Source organism: Sus scrofa, chromosome 13 (genome assembly GCF_054392235.1).
Source record: "Sus scrofa isolate SSC_HxYL_T2T_F1_AM1 chromosome 13, Sscrofa_HxYL_maternal_Yorkshire_Landrace_v2.0, whole genome shotgun sequence".
Taxonomy (NCBI): Eukaryota; Metazoa; Chordata; class Mammalia; order Artiodactyla; family Suidae; genus Sus; species Sus scrofa.
The window spans coordinates 59,296,229-59,316,458 of record NC_139395.1 but is presented as its reverse complement, the minus strand read 5'-3'; the positions used below and the strand labels follow the sequence as shown (position 1 = coordinate 59,316,458).

Here is a 20,230-nt window from a genome sequence, read left to right as displayed (position 1 = left end):
AAATTTAAATCTACAAAATCATAGTGAGAGGAAATTTGTTCTCTTACTTAGTCACCCCATCCATATGCATAATTCTGCTCTGAGTTGCTTGGAATTGTGGACACATTATTTAATTAGATTAAGCCCACTTTTATCTTTAAAAAAAATCACCTTGCTTAACCCTCCCAATACCTCTCCAGATTGGGTAAACTCTTCAGGAACCACCTCTATGAAATATTCATAGTAAAATATAGACTGTTTTAGAAGAACTCCTACTTCAGAAATAATAGAGGTGAGAACAAACTGCCTTTTAAGTTTCTAGAGTGAAATATAAAAGCTTAGATTTTATGGCATCTTTTTGTAGTAATCTGAAATACGGTTTTGTTATGTTAATGAAACACATTGCTATTTGAGGACTCTAAATTTTCCTTTCATACAAAAGCACTCTCAGAATTCAGACAGATTAGGTCAGGGTAAGGCTACCTTTCCCATCACCATGTTATAAGCAAATCTTCCAACATCTAGCATATGTTAGTTGAATTAATGAGAGCCATAAACAAAGAAACCAAGATTAGCGATGAACACACTCAATGGAAAACTTCATCTTATTCTAAAATCTCCTTTTTGTCATCTGAATGTTATTGCTAAATATAAGATGAGAATGCTTTCTTGTACACTTCCCTTTATGTTTCAGTCTCGTTCACAGACTTTCTGACTCACCCCTATTCATGATCAAACACAAATTTCACAAAAGGTTTAATTGCATCTAGACTTTAATAAATATTCTAGTTGGGAATCTGCAAATAAGACTATAGGAAGGTGGGGGAATCTTTTTGTTATGCAAATACAAACTAATGGAGGCTCTTTCTAAAAGCTATTTAGTTGGGCCCTCAAAGCAATGTTTGAATGGCCTTTTCTTTCTTTTTTTCCTTCCAGGAATGTCCACCTCATTACAAGTCTAGTTATAACATCCTTATTTCGTGATCATTTGGCAAATAAGTTCTTCCTCAGATGAATTTTGATAAAACATGTAATGATAACTTCATATATTTTTATAAGCTATCTCAAATGAAGTTCTTTATTCAGGGATGGAGGGTTAAGATCTTGCTAATAATAATAAAAAAAAAAGTTGTAGAAACTTCTCCAACAGGGCCTGTTCTCTCTTCATCGGTCTCTTTGAGTTTTTCCATTCAATAGGATACAAATTCATGCACAATGTTGACAATATCTTCCATTTCTTGGCCATGTGCCATCCATTGTGCTAAGCATTTAGATGCATGAATTTGATTTGATTTCATAAAATATCTACACACATTGGTACTTTTATTTCCAATTTTAAGGTTGAAGAGCTGAAGATCAAAGAATTATCTTTTTCAGGTCACTGATCTAGTGGAACCAAGATTGGAACCCAAGTCTGTCTGATTTCAAATGTGCAACTCATACCACTCATGCAAAATTTAATGTTTTAGTTTTTGGGTTTTTTTTTTTTTTTTTTTTTTTTTTTGTCTTTTTAGGGCTACACCCATGGCATGTGGAAGTTCCCAGGCTAGGGGTCAATTTGGAGCTTCAGCTGCCAGCCTACACCACAGCCACAGCAATGCCAGATCCAGGCTGTGTCTGTGACCTACACCACAGCTCTCAACAATACAGGATCCTTATCCCACTGAGCAAGGCCAGGAGTTGAATCCACATCCTCATCGATACTAGTCCGGTTCCTTACTGCTGAGCCACAACTGGAACTTGATGTTTTAGATTCTCATTTGAGTTTCTTTTTTCTTTCTAGAAACAACTCAATTAGTAAAACAGTGAATCATGTCTATAACAATATTAAAAATATACAAACCATTGCAACAGCCAAGGTAATTATGAGGACAAAAGAACAAATATTTGACTGTGGAACCATATCAATCGTTGTGGAATGTAAGGTTGATGTGGAGATGTTAGAGGTTTTCTTTTATCACCAAAATGCCAATTGATCAAAGTGAACTTGGGTATAAAAACAAAGTTTTAACAGGCTACAGTTTCCCTTGTTTTTTTTTTTTTTTAAACTAGTTTCTTCTATGAGAGATTAACTTTAAAGTCACATATTGTATGTCATGAATGTGGGCACAATTTGAACATTCATCACTTTCATCACCCAACTAGGAAATTGGCAGAAGGGACTGAAGACCCAGGCACCCTCAGTAACCTTGAATAGGTAATTGAGTGCCAGGATGAAGTTACCTCATGATGAAGCCATCCCCCCTGCCTGTGAAGTTGCCAGAGAGCATACACATGCATGAGTGGGGAAAAAAAATGACAACTTAGTTTAAGGTGATTACTCAACCTATCACCTGAAAGCACCATCACACACATAAGGTTTTCCCTTTTCTACTCATTTTCAGAAGGAATCAAATAGGTTTTGGCCGTTGCATGGTAAATGTGCTGTTTTAATGGCTGACAGTACAGATGACTTGGTGACTCATAGGAGTCACATTTTGTTGTGCTGTATAAATAATAATGGGAGGAGAGATAAGGCCTTATGATTTAGGTCTAAATTTCTGCAATCTCTTCACTGTGAGTTGACTTTGAGTGCAGAATATTCTTTAAACAATTATCACATTTCCTGTGATGACTTCTTTGAAATGGAGATTGATTTTTCACCAGTCCCAGGAAAGTCTGTATACTGGTCTTTTTATAGCAGGAAGTAATGCCCTGCAAGGAAAAAGTAGAAAAGTATTTCTGACAGTTGATGTGCCTGTTCCCATATACTGAGAGTTCCCCTTTGAGTTCGAGCCAGTTCTTCCAGCTTTATGACTTTGCCCTTACCTTTCACTTAGCTCTCTTCCTTAAGCTGGTATTCCGTCTAAAAATGTAAAAGTAGACTAAGATATGAACATGGATGAAGAAGGGGAAGGTATTAAATCTACACTGGAAAAACACAATGCCCACTTCCTTCAAAACCCATGTGGAAGCTCTGATGCTGACCCACAGTTGGCCACAGGTTTCCAATGCTAAGTTGCCTTTCTCTTCAAGGGTAAGAGGTTTCTCACTGGCCTTAGTAAACTGTACCCCTCTTTCCACTTCTAAAAAAATAGGGCCTAGGCTTGCTATTTAGTTTTTGCTCTTTTTTTTTTTTCTTGCAGCATATGGAGGTTCCCAGGTTAAGGGGTCAAATTGGAACTCTAGCTGCTGGTGTACACCACAGTCATAGCAACACAGGGAGTGAGCTGTGTCTGCAACCTCCACCACAGCTCATAGCAAGGCCAGATTCCAAACCCACTGAGTGAGGCCAGGGATCAAACCAGCATCCTCATGGATACTAGTTGGGTTCATTACCGCTGAGCCATGATGGAAACTCCTAGCCTTATTATTTGGAGTGAAAGTTTCACAGTAGTTATCAACAGTATCACCATCTCCATTGGCAGTTATCAGAGGCTTACAATGGGCTATACTTTGTTCTAAGCATAAACATGCATTAGTTCGCTATCTCCTTCAAAGATATTGCCAAGAAAAGTGCCAGAATATCAAATAAATACAACTGATGAAGAGAGACCCACTCTTAACAAACAAGTACAAAGTTCAGCGGGCTTCTTAATTTTGTAGGACAACGAGGAATCTAAGAGTCTGAGCCACTTGGCGAAAGGTAGGAGCTTGAGTTATGATCTTGTAGAGAGAAAGGCAAGCTTCTGAATCTACCTTCTCCTCAAGAAGAGGGCATATTAATCAAATTTATCAGATAATATATTCCATTTGAAGCATGTTTATGAGTGGGCATGTCACTGTGCTTCGAAGAACTGTGGCAGCCACATATAGCTCTTCTATTTTCTTTTTTGATGCTACTGGGATAACTAGATTCAAGGCCTGCAAGAAGGGTTGTCTCTCTCTTTCTCTCATTTTCTCTTCTTATGTAGGCATGCCTAATTGTACCTAATTGTTATTTAATTTTCCAGTATCTTGCGACCACCCAGAAAATGAAAACAGAAAAATATGAATTCTGGATGGTCAAGGTGAAGGCAGAGATTATGCCTAGAAACAAAGTCTAAAATATATGTTTTACTTGAGTATTATAGAGTTCTGTGGGAGGGAGAGGATTACTGAGCCCTGTCCCAGTTTTCATCATAATGGCATTGTGATTTTTATCTGCATTTGTGACTTGTGTATCACTCCCAAGAGCCATACAGGATAAAGGACAATGAAAGAACAGGATTTTTACACTGTTTGTCATATACTAAGCCCTGTCATAATGCAACTCTAGATTCTTATAGAAGTCCATTCCTCTTCATGGCAAATTGTAAATTGTTAGGTACATCTTGCCAGTGAAAAATAACAGCAGGTCCGCATCTTTCTAAATGTTCCTTTGGAACCAGACTGGGCAGAAAGTTCTTACTGATGAAAGAAACAAGAGAAGAGTAATAGCATTCTAATGGACAATGGGGCTGGAATAGTAGACTCTCCTATGGAGGAGTCAGTGTCACTCTGAGAGAGGAGCCTAGGTCTTAATCTATGAATTTCCCTTTTGCTAATGTCATGTAGGTGACTAGACCTGGTTTAAAGCATTTCTTCCAATAGATTAACCTCCTTTGACTTGTGGCCCAAATGATAGTATCTATCCCTTGATCAAGACCTACCCTTAAATTTTCGCTAACTTTCTCTTCATTCATCAAGCCTCTCTTAACCTTGTTTTCTTACTCATTAGCTTCTTCCAAAAGATTAGCCTTCAAAAGACCCATGTAGCATAAATTGAAGGAATTTACCATTTTCAATTTTTTTTAATGAAAAACTTGTTAATATGAAAATACTGTAATGTCAATTAGTCATTATGGTTTACAATCTGTAGAAAGCCTCCCAGACTAAAGCCAGTGCAGATTATGAAACCAATTAAATACAATGAGGCAATCAACTCAGAAAATTACTTTGAGAAGATAAAAATATAATGGTAGCAGCATATACCAGTGTAAGCCAAATTGCAGAATTAGGCTAAAGAGAAATTGTCTACCTACTATCTCATATGGAAAGAGCTATGACAATGTTTTTTCCCCATTCATTTATTGCCTTGTCACCATATCCTAGAGTCAATACAGAAGACTCAGTCCTTCACTTTGTCCATGGAAATACCAGTAAAAATTGCATTTCAGTCTATACCACATCTAGCTCCCACTTCTATTGAAATAATTTGAATACATAAGAAATGTGATTACTTTTGAGAATGGTTGGTTTTCAGAATTCAAGTTAAATATTATAACTTATATTGTTCCATTTTTCTTTATCATTTTCTTAACTAATAAGGTGGTTTTCTAAGACCAATTCCTGTAAATACTGTTATTTATCACTCCAAAACGTTTTGTTTTGTTGCCTGGAGTAAAAGAAAATGGTTTTTTGTGTGGCTTGATTCCATTATTTTTGTCTTAAGATTACCTCTTATTCCATACTAACCTACTCCATTTCACTTGAGCAAGAATTGTTATAGCATAAAGAGTAATGATGAAGAGTAGGTTTTGCAAACAAAATAGACCATTCTCTAAGGATGTGAAAATACTATCTAAACAAGCCAACCAAAAAAATAAATAAGCAAATAATTCTGTTATTTAAGGATCTATTTCTGAATTACGTGATTTTTTTCCTTTTTTCTTCCAGGTTTATTGATATAAGTGACAAGCAGCACTGTCTAAGTATAAGGTGTATAGGAAAATGATTTGCCTTACATCATAAAATGTTTACCACAATAATTTAAGTGAATATCCATCATATCATATAGATAAAAAGTAAAAGAAAAAATGATTTTCCTTATAATAGAACCCTTAGGATTTACTCTAACAACTTTCATATATAACATGCAACAATGTTAATTTTATTTATTGTGTTCTATATTACATCACTAGTACTTATAACTAGAAGTTTGTACCTTTTGACTACTTTTATCTAATTTACCTTCCTCTCATCCCCTTAACCACAAATCTAATCTTTCTTAAAATGAGTTTGTTTTTGAAATATAATTGACCTTCAACACTGTGTTAGTTTCTGGTGCACAAAGTAGTGACTGAATTTTTCTAGACATTACAACCACCTATGACTTTGACTCTGTTTCTGTTTTGTTACATTTGCTCATTTGTTTGGTTTTGTAGATTTTTACGTACGAATGAATTCAAATAGTATTTGTCTTTCTCTGACTTAATTTCACTTAGTGCAATCCCCTCTAGGTCCATTCATGTTGTAGCAAATGGCAAGATTTCTTTCTTTGGTATGGCTGAGTAATATTCCACTGTACATATACACCACATCTTCTCTATCTGTTCATCTGTCAGTGGGGACTTACGTTGCTTCCATATCTTAGCTATTGTAAATAATGCTACAATGAACATAAGGGTACGTACATCTTTTCAAATTAGTGTTTTTGTTTTCTTCAGATAGGAATCCAGGTGTGGAACTGCTGGATGGTATGATAGCTTCATTTTTAATTTTTTTGAAGAACTTCTATAATGTTTCCATAGTGGTTGCACCAATTTACATTTCTACTAACAGTGCACAAGTATTCCCTTTTCTTCTTATCCCATACTTGTTAACTTTTTTTTTGATAATAGACAATAGACAATTCTGAATTATTTGAGATGAAATCTCATGTGATTTTGATTTTGATTCTCTGGTAATTAGTGATGTTCAGTATCTTTTCATGTGCTTGTTTGCCGTCTCTAAGGCTTCTTTGAAAAACTGTCCATGCAGATCTTCTGCCCATTTTTGAATTGGGTGGTTTTTTTTTTTTTTTTGATGTTGAGTTGTATGATATTGTTGTGTAATATTTTGTATATTAACCTCTGACTACACTTATCATTTGCAAATATCTTCTTCCATCCAGTAGGTGGCCTTTTGTGATTTTGCTAGTTTCCTTCTCTGTGCAAATGCTTTTAGTTTCAGAGAGTGTCATCTGTTTATTTTTGCTTTTGTTTCCCTTGCCTGAGGAGACATAACCCCCCAAACATTGCTAAGGTTGATGTCAAAGAGCATACTTCCATGTTTCCTTCTAGGAGTTTTATGGTTTCAGGTCTTATGTTTAATCCATTTTTAGTTTATTTCTGTAGGTAAGGTAAGAAACTTGTGTTATTTGATTTTTTAATGTTGTTTTCCTTCTACTTATGTGTATCCACTTTCTAGCCCCCTTATTTATTACAAATCCTTCTCTACCAGTTGGAAAAAAAATTTTAAACCTAAAATCTGTTGAAAAAATACTTTTTGTTTAGCATCCAATTTAATTTTCTTATCATTCCAAAAGAAGTGAGGACCACTCCCCCTCATTTTATAGAAGAGGAAACTGAGGCTGAGTCCTTGAATATTTTTCTCAGAATAGCTGCTGTTAAATGGCAAAGACAAAACTGCCCAAACAGAGAACCCACACATTTAACTTGACCTTAGGCATCCTACGAGTTTCAAGTTTATCCTTTCTGGTGCTTGTGAGCTATTCTTAAATTAAAAAAAAATAAAAAGCAATATTGATTGGATGAGATGAGTACATCTAGATCATATGAAATTTATTGTGAGATTTAAAAATACATATTTAATCTGGCCAAACACATGGAAAAAACAGTAAAATTGGCATTCAACTCAGTTGTATTTGATTGAAACATGTTATATGAGTGACATAAGGACGTTATTGCTTTTCATCAAGTGTCTATTGATTGCCAACAGGTCAGATATTCCCTCATCCTGTGGCTTTTCACACAATCACAGCAAGTACTTCAGAGGAGAATGAGTATAGAAATAATCTAAGGTCTATCTTATAAAACCTCAGTTTAGCATCTCAGTCATTTCCATTTCCTCTAGACTTTGCTTTAGTGGATAGGATTAAAAAATTCAATGTTGTATCTTCTACCTTCATGATATTGTATCCAGATGGCTGCCTAAAATTTATTCTGTCACCTTAAGATTATTGAAGTTTCCTACAAAGCAGAACTGGAGTTTGGGGGCAAGTATTCAAGCACCTAAAATAGTTTGTTTAAGGGTATAAATACTTACATTTATCAGAATCTATGGTAGAATTGTATTTTTTAAAAAGAAGAACGTGGATGTTAACAAAAGTTTGACAAGTGTTAGCCTCTTGTTAACATCCATGTGTTAACCTTTGGATGTGTTCTAGGGTTACTTTCTTCCTTGTTCATAAAAAGTTGCATCTAAGAAAGAAAGTCACACCTCCTGGTTTAGATGCGTAAGGAGTTCTGATGGCACATCTTATCATCAGCAGTAGTAAAGTGTTATAATATCTCCAAGGACATTGAATTGACTTTCAGCTAAGGTAAAAAATATCTTTGAAAGGATGTACATTTAAAAAGTCACCAATGTACATCTTTTGAAAAAATTACAAAGTATTTCCAGTAAATTTTTTTTTTAAGTCTCTTTGATTAAGGAGTCATGGCTGTATTCTCCTGAGCAGAGGGTTAGAATTATCTAAGTAATGTCATATATAATACCCAAGTCATAGATTTATATGATTAATGAGAGGTAGATACCAAGTTTATGTTTTAATGAATATAACTGCAAAACTCCCACAAAACTCCAGAAAAATTGTAAAAATACTAACCGAAACAAAACTTTCTTACACTGATTGAAAAATTCCAGTTGGTTCTAAAGACAGAACTGGTGCCTACTATGATGATACTTAAATGCCTTATCTTTCTTAAAGAAGCATTATCTAGTTAGTAAATGGCTTTGTCTGGTCTTCAGGAGCAAATCGCCATTCTCCATAGCTAATGATTTGTGATTTGTTTCTTTGTGTCCTAAAAATGACCCTCCCATATGACCAAATGGATTATTTCAACTTTTTTTCCTCCTCACTTTTCCCTTTCCTGCTCCCATACCACACCCCCCATAGCACTCTGTACTTTTGTTGGCCCTTGTCCTGTCACTATGGCTTTGCAAATCACTTTTTCCATTTGTAATATCTTCCCTTTTTACCATTTATTCTTATGTTTCCTATCTTTAAAATTTAACTCTCTTTTTTTGATTCTCTTCTATTCCCAGTTGCTTCATTTGAGCAAGCTTTTAGCAGTTTACTAACTTAAATTTATTGATATATTGCCTTGAAATAAGTGCTGTCAATCTTTTTTATGAGTTTATGTTATATTTCCAAAGGGAGATTATAGACTCTTTAAGAGAATGTCTTCTAAAATTCCCACTTATCCCTAGGACAATAGTCATTTCATAAAAAGATGCTGACTAAAGGTTGATTGATTGAGTGATTGGCCTACTATATTTCCTCTTCTGGGGAAACCAGTACAACATAATTTGAACATCTTTTACTTCTTTAGAAAAATTTAAAAGTGAGAACTGCCAAAGTGTAAAAATTTCCACATTGCTGGGTTACTTATTTTAAATAATACAGAATGTATAATGACCACAGAAGTTTTGCCCTTGAGGTGAGTATGGTGGTGAAGTCAAGTATGAGCCCATGCATATATTACATAATTTTAAAAATTAAACAGATTGTTGGAATTAATGTGGAACTAGATGCTGTTTTAAATTCATTTTTAAGTCTCAGACTAGCTAGAAAGCTTTTCTTGAATATCAAAGCCTACAGTAAAACTCATGGTAAAATTTAAAATACATAAAAACAGATGTGATATAAACTTTAAATTCACACTACACTTTAACAATAACTCCCACGAGTATCTACGAATAATTAGAGCCTTGAAAATACATAAATGTGGGAGATAGGGTGAGGGGAAATGAAGAGAGGTCTCAAGATAGCTTAAGACCCAAGGGTGGATGGTCCTGGTTTATTTTCAATCCATCTGAGGGTCGCTGATTAGATTCAGCACGCTGGCTAGCTCCCCCCGACCGCTGGGTTTATTGGCTTAAGTGAAAGCAGCACGGGGAAGGAAGGCACCATCTGCTGCTTTGAATTAATAGATAACCCAGAGGCAGGAAGGAAAACGGTGCGACAGTCAGCGCATTAGTTGTTGATGCCTGAATTCTTAGGGTGTCTTTATCTGATCCACTCCTCCACCCAGATCTTCCAGCGAGCCAGAATGGAGGAAGGACTAAGCAATCAGAAACCCTTCTATTTCTGTGGTAGGCTCACCTCAGCATAAAGTATTACTAGTTCTCGGAATTGAAAATTGTTCATCATAGCTTTTGCGGGGTAGACAAGGGGAGGGCTGCTACTTAAATAGTTAAGTTGCATGCTCAAATTTGATTCACTTTTATTTTAATGAGAATGTGCGTATGTAAATTGCTGGCATCAGAGTTTACACAGGTGGGACAAACAAGCTGCGCAGCCTCACTGCCCCAGGTATGAATAAAGCTGTGGATTTAAAAAAAAAAAAAAAAAAAAACCAGTTTTTTTTTCCCCTAAGATCTCGCCGACTTCCTCTTAGACCTCTGAATTTAGTGTCTCAAGTAGCCCACTCTTCGCTGACAAGAAGTAATCACAGGATTTGTTTATTTCCTCCTACCCCCCAAAACTTTTTGTCCGCGAAGGGGGGAGAGAGGTCGAAGCCTGGAGAGCTGGGCGTCAAGGAGGAAATTATCCAAGAGGGGATGGGGGTGAGGAGGGCGGGAAAGCATTAGGGTCAGTACGGAAGCTCTGAGACTTTGGGGACGCTCCGCGCTCTCCCCGCTCCAGCCCTCTGCAGCCACCCTTTACGCCGCGGACACGGGAGAGTTAAGCCAATAAACACGTAAGCGCCGCTCCCTCCCCAATCGGCAAGATGCCTCTTCGGCTCTAGGCTGCATCGACAGCTTGCAACACTCGGCATCTTTTCTGGAGGCGCCTCCTTCAGCGGCTGCAGATGGCATCCGGCTGAGGGCTCGGAGCTCGCAACTGACTCTTTCCCTTGCCCACCTCGGGTCCACGGACGCAACTCTCGCTTCCCCTCCTCCCCTCGTGCTCCTGGGTCTGAGCCCAGCTGGCGATCATCAGGCGGAGGAAGCAGTCGAGCGGCGGCCGAGGCTGAGCATCAGCGCGCTCGCTCCCTGATTTGGGGAGAAGCGCCCATCCCGGAGAGCCGACCCCCAGCCGCCTCCAGCGCCCCCCACCTTTTGCACCCCAAGCCAGGGGTTCCAAGGACCCCTCTCCCCAGGCGCCACCATGCTAGACCCTTCTTCCAGCGAAGAGGAATCGGATGAGATCGTGGAAGAGGAAAGCGGCAAGGAGGTGCTTGGCTCGGCCGCGTCCGGGGCTCGCCTGTCTCCCAGTCGCACCAGCGAGGGCTCGGGCGGCGGCGCCGGGCTGGGGAGCGGCGGCGGTGCCGGCGCCGGGGCCGGGGTGGGCGCCGGCGGCGGCGGGGGCAGCGGCGCGAGCAGCGGCGGCGGGGCCGGGGGGCTGCAACCTAGTAGCCGTGCAGGTGTCGGCCGGCCCTCCAGCCCCAGCCCGTCGGTGGTAAGCGAGAAGGAGAAGGAGGAGTTGGAGCGGCTGCAGAAGGAGGAGGAGGAAAGGAAGAAGAGGCTGCAGCTCTATGTGTTCGTGATGCGCTGCATCGCCTACCCCTTCAACGCCAAGCAGCCCACCGACATGGCTCGGAGGCAGCAGAAGGTAGGTGCGCCGGGGAGGCCGAGGGAGCAGCTCCGGGACGTCGCCAGGCGGGCGGGGCGAACAATGGGAGCTGGCGGCGCAGCTGGCGAGTAAGAGACCGCGCCCTGGGGAAGGAGCTAAGAGGGTACCTCCCCGAGGCCGAGCCCCGAGCCTGGAGCAAGCCAGGAGCTGCCCCGGACCAGCAAGGGGCCGGGAGCGCATAGCCTGGGCCCTGCCAGTGAGCGAGGCGAGCAAGTCCGGCTTTGTGACCCCCTAGGCTCGGGGAGTGACTAGCAGCCCCGGCTCCGTGAGAGGCCTGGCTCGCTTGCCCGGCTCCCAGCACTCTTCAGCGGCGGGCGGCTGCGCTCAGCTCCGGGCCCGCCCTCCTGGGCGTGCGCTGGGCAAGCGGGCGGGGGCGCCTGGCAGGTGGGGGCTCCGGTGAGGAGCGAGGAGAGCGCCTCCGAGCCGCGCTCCTGCAAACCCGGGCGGAGAGCAACCGCAGGGGCAGGCGGGAGAAAACGAGCCCGGAAGGCGAAGCTTCCCTTGACTCTGCGAAGGGCACCCTCCTACCTCCGCCCGGGTCAGCTGATTGCCAACTAGGGTTGCCTCGGGGTCCCTGGACCCCGCTTCCCCCTGGCCAGGCTTCGCGCCACTCCCTTGCTCCTGCTCCCGAACCCCAGAGCTGGGGCGCACCCTCTGGTCCTTCAGCCGGGGTCAGCTCCCACTGCCTTCCTCCCTTTGACCCTTTTCTCTTCATCCCAAGGTGACTTCGCCGCCACCTTCTGGCTCTCCGATGCTCTCCAAGCCCTGCCGCTGCTAGCTTGAAAAAGTGCAGCAGCAAAAAGCCTCGCAATTACAAGCATCAAAAGCTTTTTGTGTCTGAAGCTAGGGCAAGGCCGAGGCGGTTTCGGGCTACCTTTCATGGGAACAAAAGTGCATATTTCTATCAGTTGTTCTCCAGCCAGAGAAAGGAGTTGTTAGTTACTGCAGGTTGAGGGCCAGTGGCGGCGAACCGACTAGAAGCGGTCAGTTACCCAGCTGCAGTAAGTTAGTGAAGAAACTGTTCTGTCTCTTTTAGATGAATCCGAAGCAGCTGAAGTATCAGAAACGCTAGTTAAACCCCTAGAGGGGCGGTTAAAGCCAGCGGTAGCCCCATCAAGGTTGGAAGACCAGTTTTTTAAACTAGTGAATTTCTCCGTTGTTGTCATTTAAGGCTGAATTATATGTTGTGTGTAGTAGAGTGTTAGGTTTTCCTATATTTATCCACTCTTATCTTGAGTTAGCACAGATTTCTCTGTTTGTTTTGCTTGTATATATACACACACCGCCCAGAGCTGATGACTCGTTTCAGCTCTCATAAGCTTGCCTATTAGAAATAAAACTCATTTCCTGGTTGAGAAAGCACAGGTGGGCTACACACTTGACTCTTTACCCCCCCCCCCATCAGTGGTCATTTGTTTTTTCAACCTGTATTTTGAGTTTTTTCAACTACAATAGAGCAAAAATATTCTCAGAACAGTAAAAGTTTTTGGATATTGTTTTAAGGATGGGTCTTGGGTCCTGATTCATGTTTCAGATTGGAATTATGCTGTTAATTGTGTCCTTATAGCAGAAGAAACTCATTTCCAAAATCTATTAATAACCACACCCACTAATAATGTTCTGTTATTTTGGCATTGAAAACTATTGCCACTTAAAGAAAAATTTTAAAGCTTTCTTTAATCCATCAAAAGCCTCTACAGCTCTGTCCTTCTAAATATGGCATCGGAATGGGGAAAGAAAGCCATTCTCATGAAGATCCAGTTTTTCTAAACAGAACCTTCAGCCACCTGAGAAAGTTCATCATGAGGCTTGTTTATCTCATCTGGTATGTTTTACCTGGATCCAAAGTTGTGGTTTTGAGGGGCAGTGAGTTCTGTTTTTACACATGACCTTAACATTCAGAGGGACTCTGGGAAAGATTGATAACACTGGCATTTGGTCAAACTATTTTAGTTATTGCAGCAGACTACTGCTAAATACATATCCTAGCAAAGCTGCCTCAGGGATGTTGGCTATATTGGGAAGCTGAATATCTCTTTATTACAAAGAAAACAAGCTCTTCCATAACTATATCTCTAAGTTTAGTGCCTTTCTGTAAAAGGCTATTCTGCTGTTTTTCTCCAAACAGAAAGCTTAGGACTGGATTCTTTTTTTAAAGGAGCAGTTATTGAAAGTATCTAAAAGTTTGCTTAATCATTGTGGTGAAATTTAAAGCCAACAAATAAGATTGATAAACTGAAATTAGTCTTGGAGAAATATCAACTAGTTGTAAAGTAAACATGAATAGAAATGGATGAACTAGAAAAAGACAAAAAATGATGTTGAGAAAGAGAATAGAGTGACGGGGGCAGAGAACAATCTGCCTATGAAAAATGAATTGCTGAACTGGGGGAAAGAAAAAATCATATTGTCAAATCATGCTGAATACTTTATAAAGTTACACAATGCTATACGTCAAGTACATCTCAATAAAGTTGAAAGGAAAGATTATATTGTACAGAGTTTAATAGACTTTATAAAACCAAATAGACCATGTCATAACACTGGCTACCATTTTTCAAGTACCTACTTTGTACAAAGCACTTACCCTAGACCATTTTAAAGAAGAGTTTTAGACTTACTGAAAAATTGAGAAAATAGTACAGAGTTCCCATACACCCTAGACACAGTTTTCCCTATTATCTGAGAGTAGTATAGTACATGTATTACAATTAAAGGACCAATAGTGATACATTATTGTTAAATAACATGTACAGCTTTTTAAAATTTCTTTAGTTTTTAACCTAAATTCCTGTTTCTGATCTTAGAACATTTTAAGTTCTCCTTATAACCTTAGCAATATAGGAATTATCATCCTCATTTTTAGAAGAGAAAACCGAGGCCCAGAGAGTTTTTGTAATTTGCCTAAAGTACTAGGTAGACAGGTGAAAGAATGGGAGTTTAGGCATGGAGCTCTCTGATTTCAAATCCTATCTTATTAATAGGCAACACTCACCAGGAACATTCTAAAATGAAAAACAGCTAGCATCCTGACATGTCTAGTGTACTTATTTACCCAGGGTTATTTCTATTTGAGTTGAGAGAAGCCTGTCTGTCCCCCTTTAGGCACCTATCAAATAGTCAACATGGGCAAAATTAGCATCTGATACTAACTTCATAAAGAATATGAAAGAGAGAGATGGGCTGTCAAGCTGGTAAATCTGAACAGCAGACTGTTGTCAGTCTTTCTATGTAGAGCTGGAAAAAAAAAAGAGTATCTTATCTCAGAGGAACGATTGGGAAGGAGCAGAGAGAAAAGCTACCTTTGCTGGATCACTCTGATAGTTAATTACTTTGCTTTCACTTTTACTGAGAAAGAGAACTCCAAAGATTTCCAACATCTTCCCAGTTAAAAGAAGGGACGTTAAACAGACTTGGTGGAAACATGTTTTGTCAGTTGTAGGTATGTTTTCCTTGCACTACTGTGAATCTAAATATAACCTGCTAGTAATGATAACTTATGATCAAAACTAAAACCTGGTCAACAGGCTGTCACTATGTTTTAGCAGCTGATAAATGACAATTTGAAAAACAGTTCTGAGGTTTCTTCTTAATTTTTGTCAGACTTATAGAGTGAATACCTTGAAGTTGGTGTGGCAGAGCTCTACCATATATTTCTAGATTATGTCTAGATTATGTAGCAGTGGTGATGGGTAGCTACCTCATGTGAACTGGCTACTTACAGATGTTATTGAGGGAATGTTAAAGTAGGCACTGAAAACAATTCTGTGTAATGTTTAGATTAACATGACCAGTTTTTTTTTTAATTCACTGGAAATTATTCATAGTGGCTGGATTGCAAATGTCCAAAATGAACATTATGTGTGCATTTCTAAGTGTGTGTACATGTGCATCTTTATGTATATGAGGAAAGAAAGGGGGCAGTCCTAAAACTGTCTCTTCTATGTGAACTCCTTTTTCATTCAAGAGAACTTTATGACTAGACCAAATGTGTTCTAAGTTCAGGTTACTCATTTCCATGTGATTCAGCTTATATACTGCCCTGAAATGATGGCTATGTTGAGTCATTGTTAGCCACAGAAATTCCATCTTTATTCATTTACTTCTCGGACTTGGTTGTTCCATTATGACTCAAAAGCCCATAACTTTCATAAAATTTAAAATCTAGTGCTAGGTGACTATATTTTTGTGTGTGTGTGTGTGTACTTTAAATCAATAATGGTGATGCATCTTCAGATACGCTTTGAGGCATTGGGGTTAGCTCCACTATTCAAAAATTCATAAGAATTGCTTTGTCAGTGTACCATGATTTGCATTTTAAAAATAAAATAGTCTCACCTTTTGAGAAAACTAAATGACTGTTAAACTAGGATTCCTTCAAAAAGAATAATACATTTTCCTCTTCTTCAGGGAAAGTATTGAATTTCTTAAGTATGCTTTTTGGCATCTCCCACCTCCAATCTTCTTGGTGTGCTGGGCAGGAACTGTTATGCACTGGTACTGGCTGAGACAGTCTGAAGATGCATAATACCAAAAAAGTAATAAGAGAAGTTCTTGCCTCATTACACACTTGAAATAGATTTTGCTCACCTAAAACTGGACTAAAGAACAAAGGAAATTAAATCTTTCATTCCTGAAAAATTATACTGTGTAAAAAGTGTAAAAGTCAGATGATTCCAAGGTCATTCTCCTGCAAAAACAAATTTAAGACATACCATAGGCTATCACCTTGAAATAAAACCAGTGGGGCCAAATTTAAGTTGGAGTGATTAGGAGAGTTCTACTAACTTAGACCTAAGTTCTAAAAAAAAAAAAAAGTTCTCTCCCAGGCTTGGTGGCAGAACCAGAAGACAGTTTTGAGTTACACTTCTGAATTGGTGAGCTTCTGTTCTAATTTGGAAGATAACATACATACATGTCAAATGAGTTGAGAATAAGATAGTGTTTGATTTTAAGATGCTGATTACAAATAGTAAAGTAGGAGAAGGGGAGACAGTGTGTATGCATGCACACATACACACATACTGGATGTAGCAGTAGGGAAAATCTTCATGAATTTGTATGATTTGTGTAAGCCTAAGGAAAGACAGGTATTCTAGTCTGGAGAAGAGCATGAGGTAGCAGGTATGTGGAAAGGAGTCATTGCTTATGGGACTGTTAGTCCATTTCATTGATTCCGAGTGACAGAAACCCAACTGAAGTGGCTACATAAATAGGAAAATAAAGGGAAGGGGAAAGGTTTATTGGCGCACGTAATTGAAAAATCCAGTGTAGGGTCATTGACTGCAGGTATGGTTGGATCTAGGAGTTCAAATGATTTCCTTGTCAGAATAAAGAAAGCTTACTGATGAAGAGAAATACATATTGAGAACTGTGTTTGAATTCAAACTCTACCATTAATAAATTACCCATGGCAGGCAAGTCATCTTCTGTCTCTGGGGTAGTTTTTTCATCTGCCTTATGCAAACGGGATGGGGCAGCCTCAGATTATCTGTACTTTCATCTCTGCATGTAATGGTTAATATTTCTTTCAGGACAATTCGGTTACTTATTATTAAGACATAATTCCATTCAAAATTGCATTTGGTATGTTTTCACATTACAAAATAAGGAATTGTCTTCAAAGAATCTGAGATGGTTAGAGATAAAGTTAGAGTTCGATTTGTCCGACTACCTAAAATTTTAGATGAGTAGGATGAGATCTTAAAAGTTTACAAGGCTGGCGGCTATACAAGAAATTCAGCTTGAGGGATGAAACTGACTCACACGTGTATTTCGTCTACAATGTATTTTTCCAATTTTTGAGTTATTTCCCAACATTTAAAACCTTCAACATATTTCAAGTAAACAAATTTATATTTCTGTCTTCTCTTGTAATTGGAAGATGTAGCAGAGCTCAACCTGAGTTTTTATGAGTCTGCAAAAAGAAATAGAAATGAGACTACTAGCTGTAACTTAAATAATGGAATGCTAATCACTTTTAACTAAAATTATGCCATATATATATATATATATATATATATATATATATGTATATATAGTTGGTAGGACACCAGCTATCTGGTTCTTGTCAACACCTGTCTCTTCTTGCCATTGTTGCACAGATATTGATGGTCTGATCCTGGCCTCTGTAATGTATCCAAGAAAAATAACTGAAATAAGGAACTCTCTGTTCCCTGTCTCTGGCAACAGTGTCTCTCTCAGGATCAGATTTATAGTCTCCACAGAATTGGAGGGCTGACAATTAAAATCACCTTATTATTTTTCTATTTGTCAGTCCAAGCATGTGGCAGAATTACTTTTCTGTTGTTAGCAGGTAAAAAAGGGGATAAACTCAATCAGTGGTTTAAAGTCTGGTCATTGCTGTTGGCATATGATGGCTAGTGAAGGACAGTGGTTAAGAGCATAGACTCTGAAACTTGAATGCCTAGGTTTGCTTTCCTGGACATACCTCAGACTGGCTCTGATTTGGGGCAACTTACTTAAACTCTCTGCTACTCAGTTTACTCATCAATAAAGTGGTGATACTAACGGTACCTCCATCATTGAGTTCTTGTGAAAATTAAGTGAGATAATATAGTGAAGCTATTAGAACAGTGCCTGGCATGTGCTAAGTGGTATGCAAGTGTTCTTATTATTGATAAGTTGATATGTGCGGTTTTGCGTTGTTTTTATCCATGAAACTGTGTGTGAAGTATTGAGCATAGTTAACCTTATATTCATTATGGCTGTCATCATCATGATCATCATTATTATTGACATGATAAATAGACCCAGAAGGTGATGGTTGCCATTATAGCATCATCTACAGGATAAATGGGGTTGAGGGTACAACATATCCCCATTCCTTTTGTGTTGAGACACTTCCTTACTTTTGCAGGCCATCAGTCTCTGGTTCAAATTCCTGGTCAGTTTGGTGACCTAGCAGCTGTGTGCTCTTGGGTGCATTATCCAATCTCTTTAAATCTTAGTTTCCTCATCTGTAAAGTAATCATGAGTCTTACAAGAAAGAAATTATGTTAACTTCTTAACAAATCCTTAATATATGATGAATATTCAACAAATATTACCAGTAATTATAATAACAGTATTCTTGCTTTTTTATCCACCAAATGCCCCCATGCTATTTTAAACTACAATACTTTTGCTCATTCTGTTCCTTATGTTAGAACATCTTTCTGACTTAATTTGCTCTTGTTTATCCCTTCATTAACTCACGTTAGCTCCTTCACGATACCTTACCCAAACCATTGTATCAGGCTGAATGCTCCTGAAATTCCCTAGTCCATTTCTACTTTTCCTCCTATACATTATATTTAAATTGCCTTTTCTATGAGTGCCTGTTTCCCAGTAGGCTGTAGGAATCCCAAAGACTGGGACCATATTTTATTACTCTTTGATTCTCGACCTCCTCAAACAGTGCCTGGAACACAGTAGGTTCTTGTAAAGATTGACTGTTGAAATTCTGCACTGATGCTTTATTTCCTAGGAAGTTTCTAAGGAGAGGTGGTGAAGGAGTTTTTAAATATAGTTTGCCTCTATCATAGAGACAAACTTACATACTTTTATAAAAGATTATCAGTGAAAAACATGGGTAAGCCAATTACCACATGGTTTCAAAATAATTTATGTTGCAGAAACGCACCATAAATCACCTCCCAGTCTGGTTTATTTATACCAAATTTCTAGATCTGTTATAGAGAAAAGTCATCTTTCAAAGACCATAAGCATTTAAGAATTTCTTGCTGTGACTGAATCTCACTTGAACTTGAATCGTGTATGTTTAAGTGACCAAACCTTAAGCTAAGGTGAAAAGTGTATCTCCATATTGGGCATATGTTTTATTTGATTTAGTTCTTTCTGAAGGAAAGAAAACAATAATCAGTCATTGGCACTATAGTAATATTTAGTCTGTTGAAAATATTATCAAATTTCAATGTTGCCAAAGTCATATAATAGAATTAAAGTTCGGCATATTTAGACATAAATAAATATGCTTCTTTTCTCTACTTTTATTCTCAGGAGATTTTGGCACTGTTTTCTCTCTCATTATAAGCTATCTAAAGTCCTTTTAGAATGTAGTTAGGCTATAAATAAATAATGACTATAGTGCTATTGTATATTGGTTGTGATAATAAGAATATAAGATGAGTGTGAAATACCTATAAAATAAAACTGCTTAAGTATGGATTTTTCTGATACCTTTCACTAGTCAAAAGGGAAAATTATCTTAGCTAAGCCATTCTTTTCATTTTAACAAGCCGGGGAAACATTTGAGAGGTTTGAAAAATAAATTGAATTATCAAGCCCTTAAATGTGCAAGCTTCTGGCTACTCTTTCAAAATTTAGAGCTATGGAGCAAACTGATAATGTCTTGATGTCCTCTAGCAGCCTACAGGAGAAAAATCCCAACCTGTCATTTGATGCTGCTTCTCAGGAGCATTTCATGCAGTAGGAAAGTGCTGAGATACTTTTCAGTTAACTTCTTCTTTTAAACCCTAAATTTTCCAGGAGTACCTGCTAGGTTTCAAACCCTCCAGGGGCCATAGCACTTTGAAAAAAAACCAATAGGCTTTTGGCAGATAGGCACAGTGGTATGGAGAATCTACTGTGCTACTTAAGAAAGCAAAGGGAAAACATTGAAAATTCTTGCAAATAATTATGCCTTCTGTTGCCCATACAGAAGAACAGCCTTTTGGTGTGGATGGTAGGCATTGAGTTGTTTAAGCA

General features: G+C 38.7%; 1 protein-coding gene across 26 annotated transcripts in view; it reads left to right on the top strand.

Annotated features, from left to right (window-relative positions):
• Positions 1-10,645: 10,645 nt before the first annotated feature.
• Positions 10,646-20,230, top strand: part of CADPS (calcium dependent secretion activator) — a 502,621-nt gene continuing 493,036 nt past the window's right edge. For 25 of the 26 annotated variants that reach the window (XR_014823443.1, XR_014823444.1, XR_014823442.1 and 22 more), the window contains exon 1: positions 10,646-11,479. Coding sequence is in view for 22 of the 26 variants with exons in the window: in XM_021069166.2 (XP_020924825.1) it covers positions 11,036-11,479 (444 nt within the window). In the remaining 4 variants the exon portion in view is untranslated. The remainder of the gene's footprint in view (positions 11,480-20,230) is intronic. The other variant, XM_084988845.1, reaches the window with a different exon arrangement.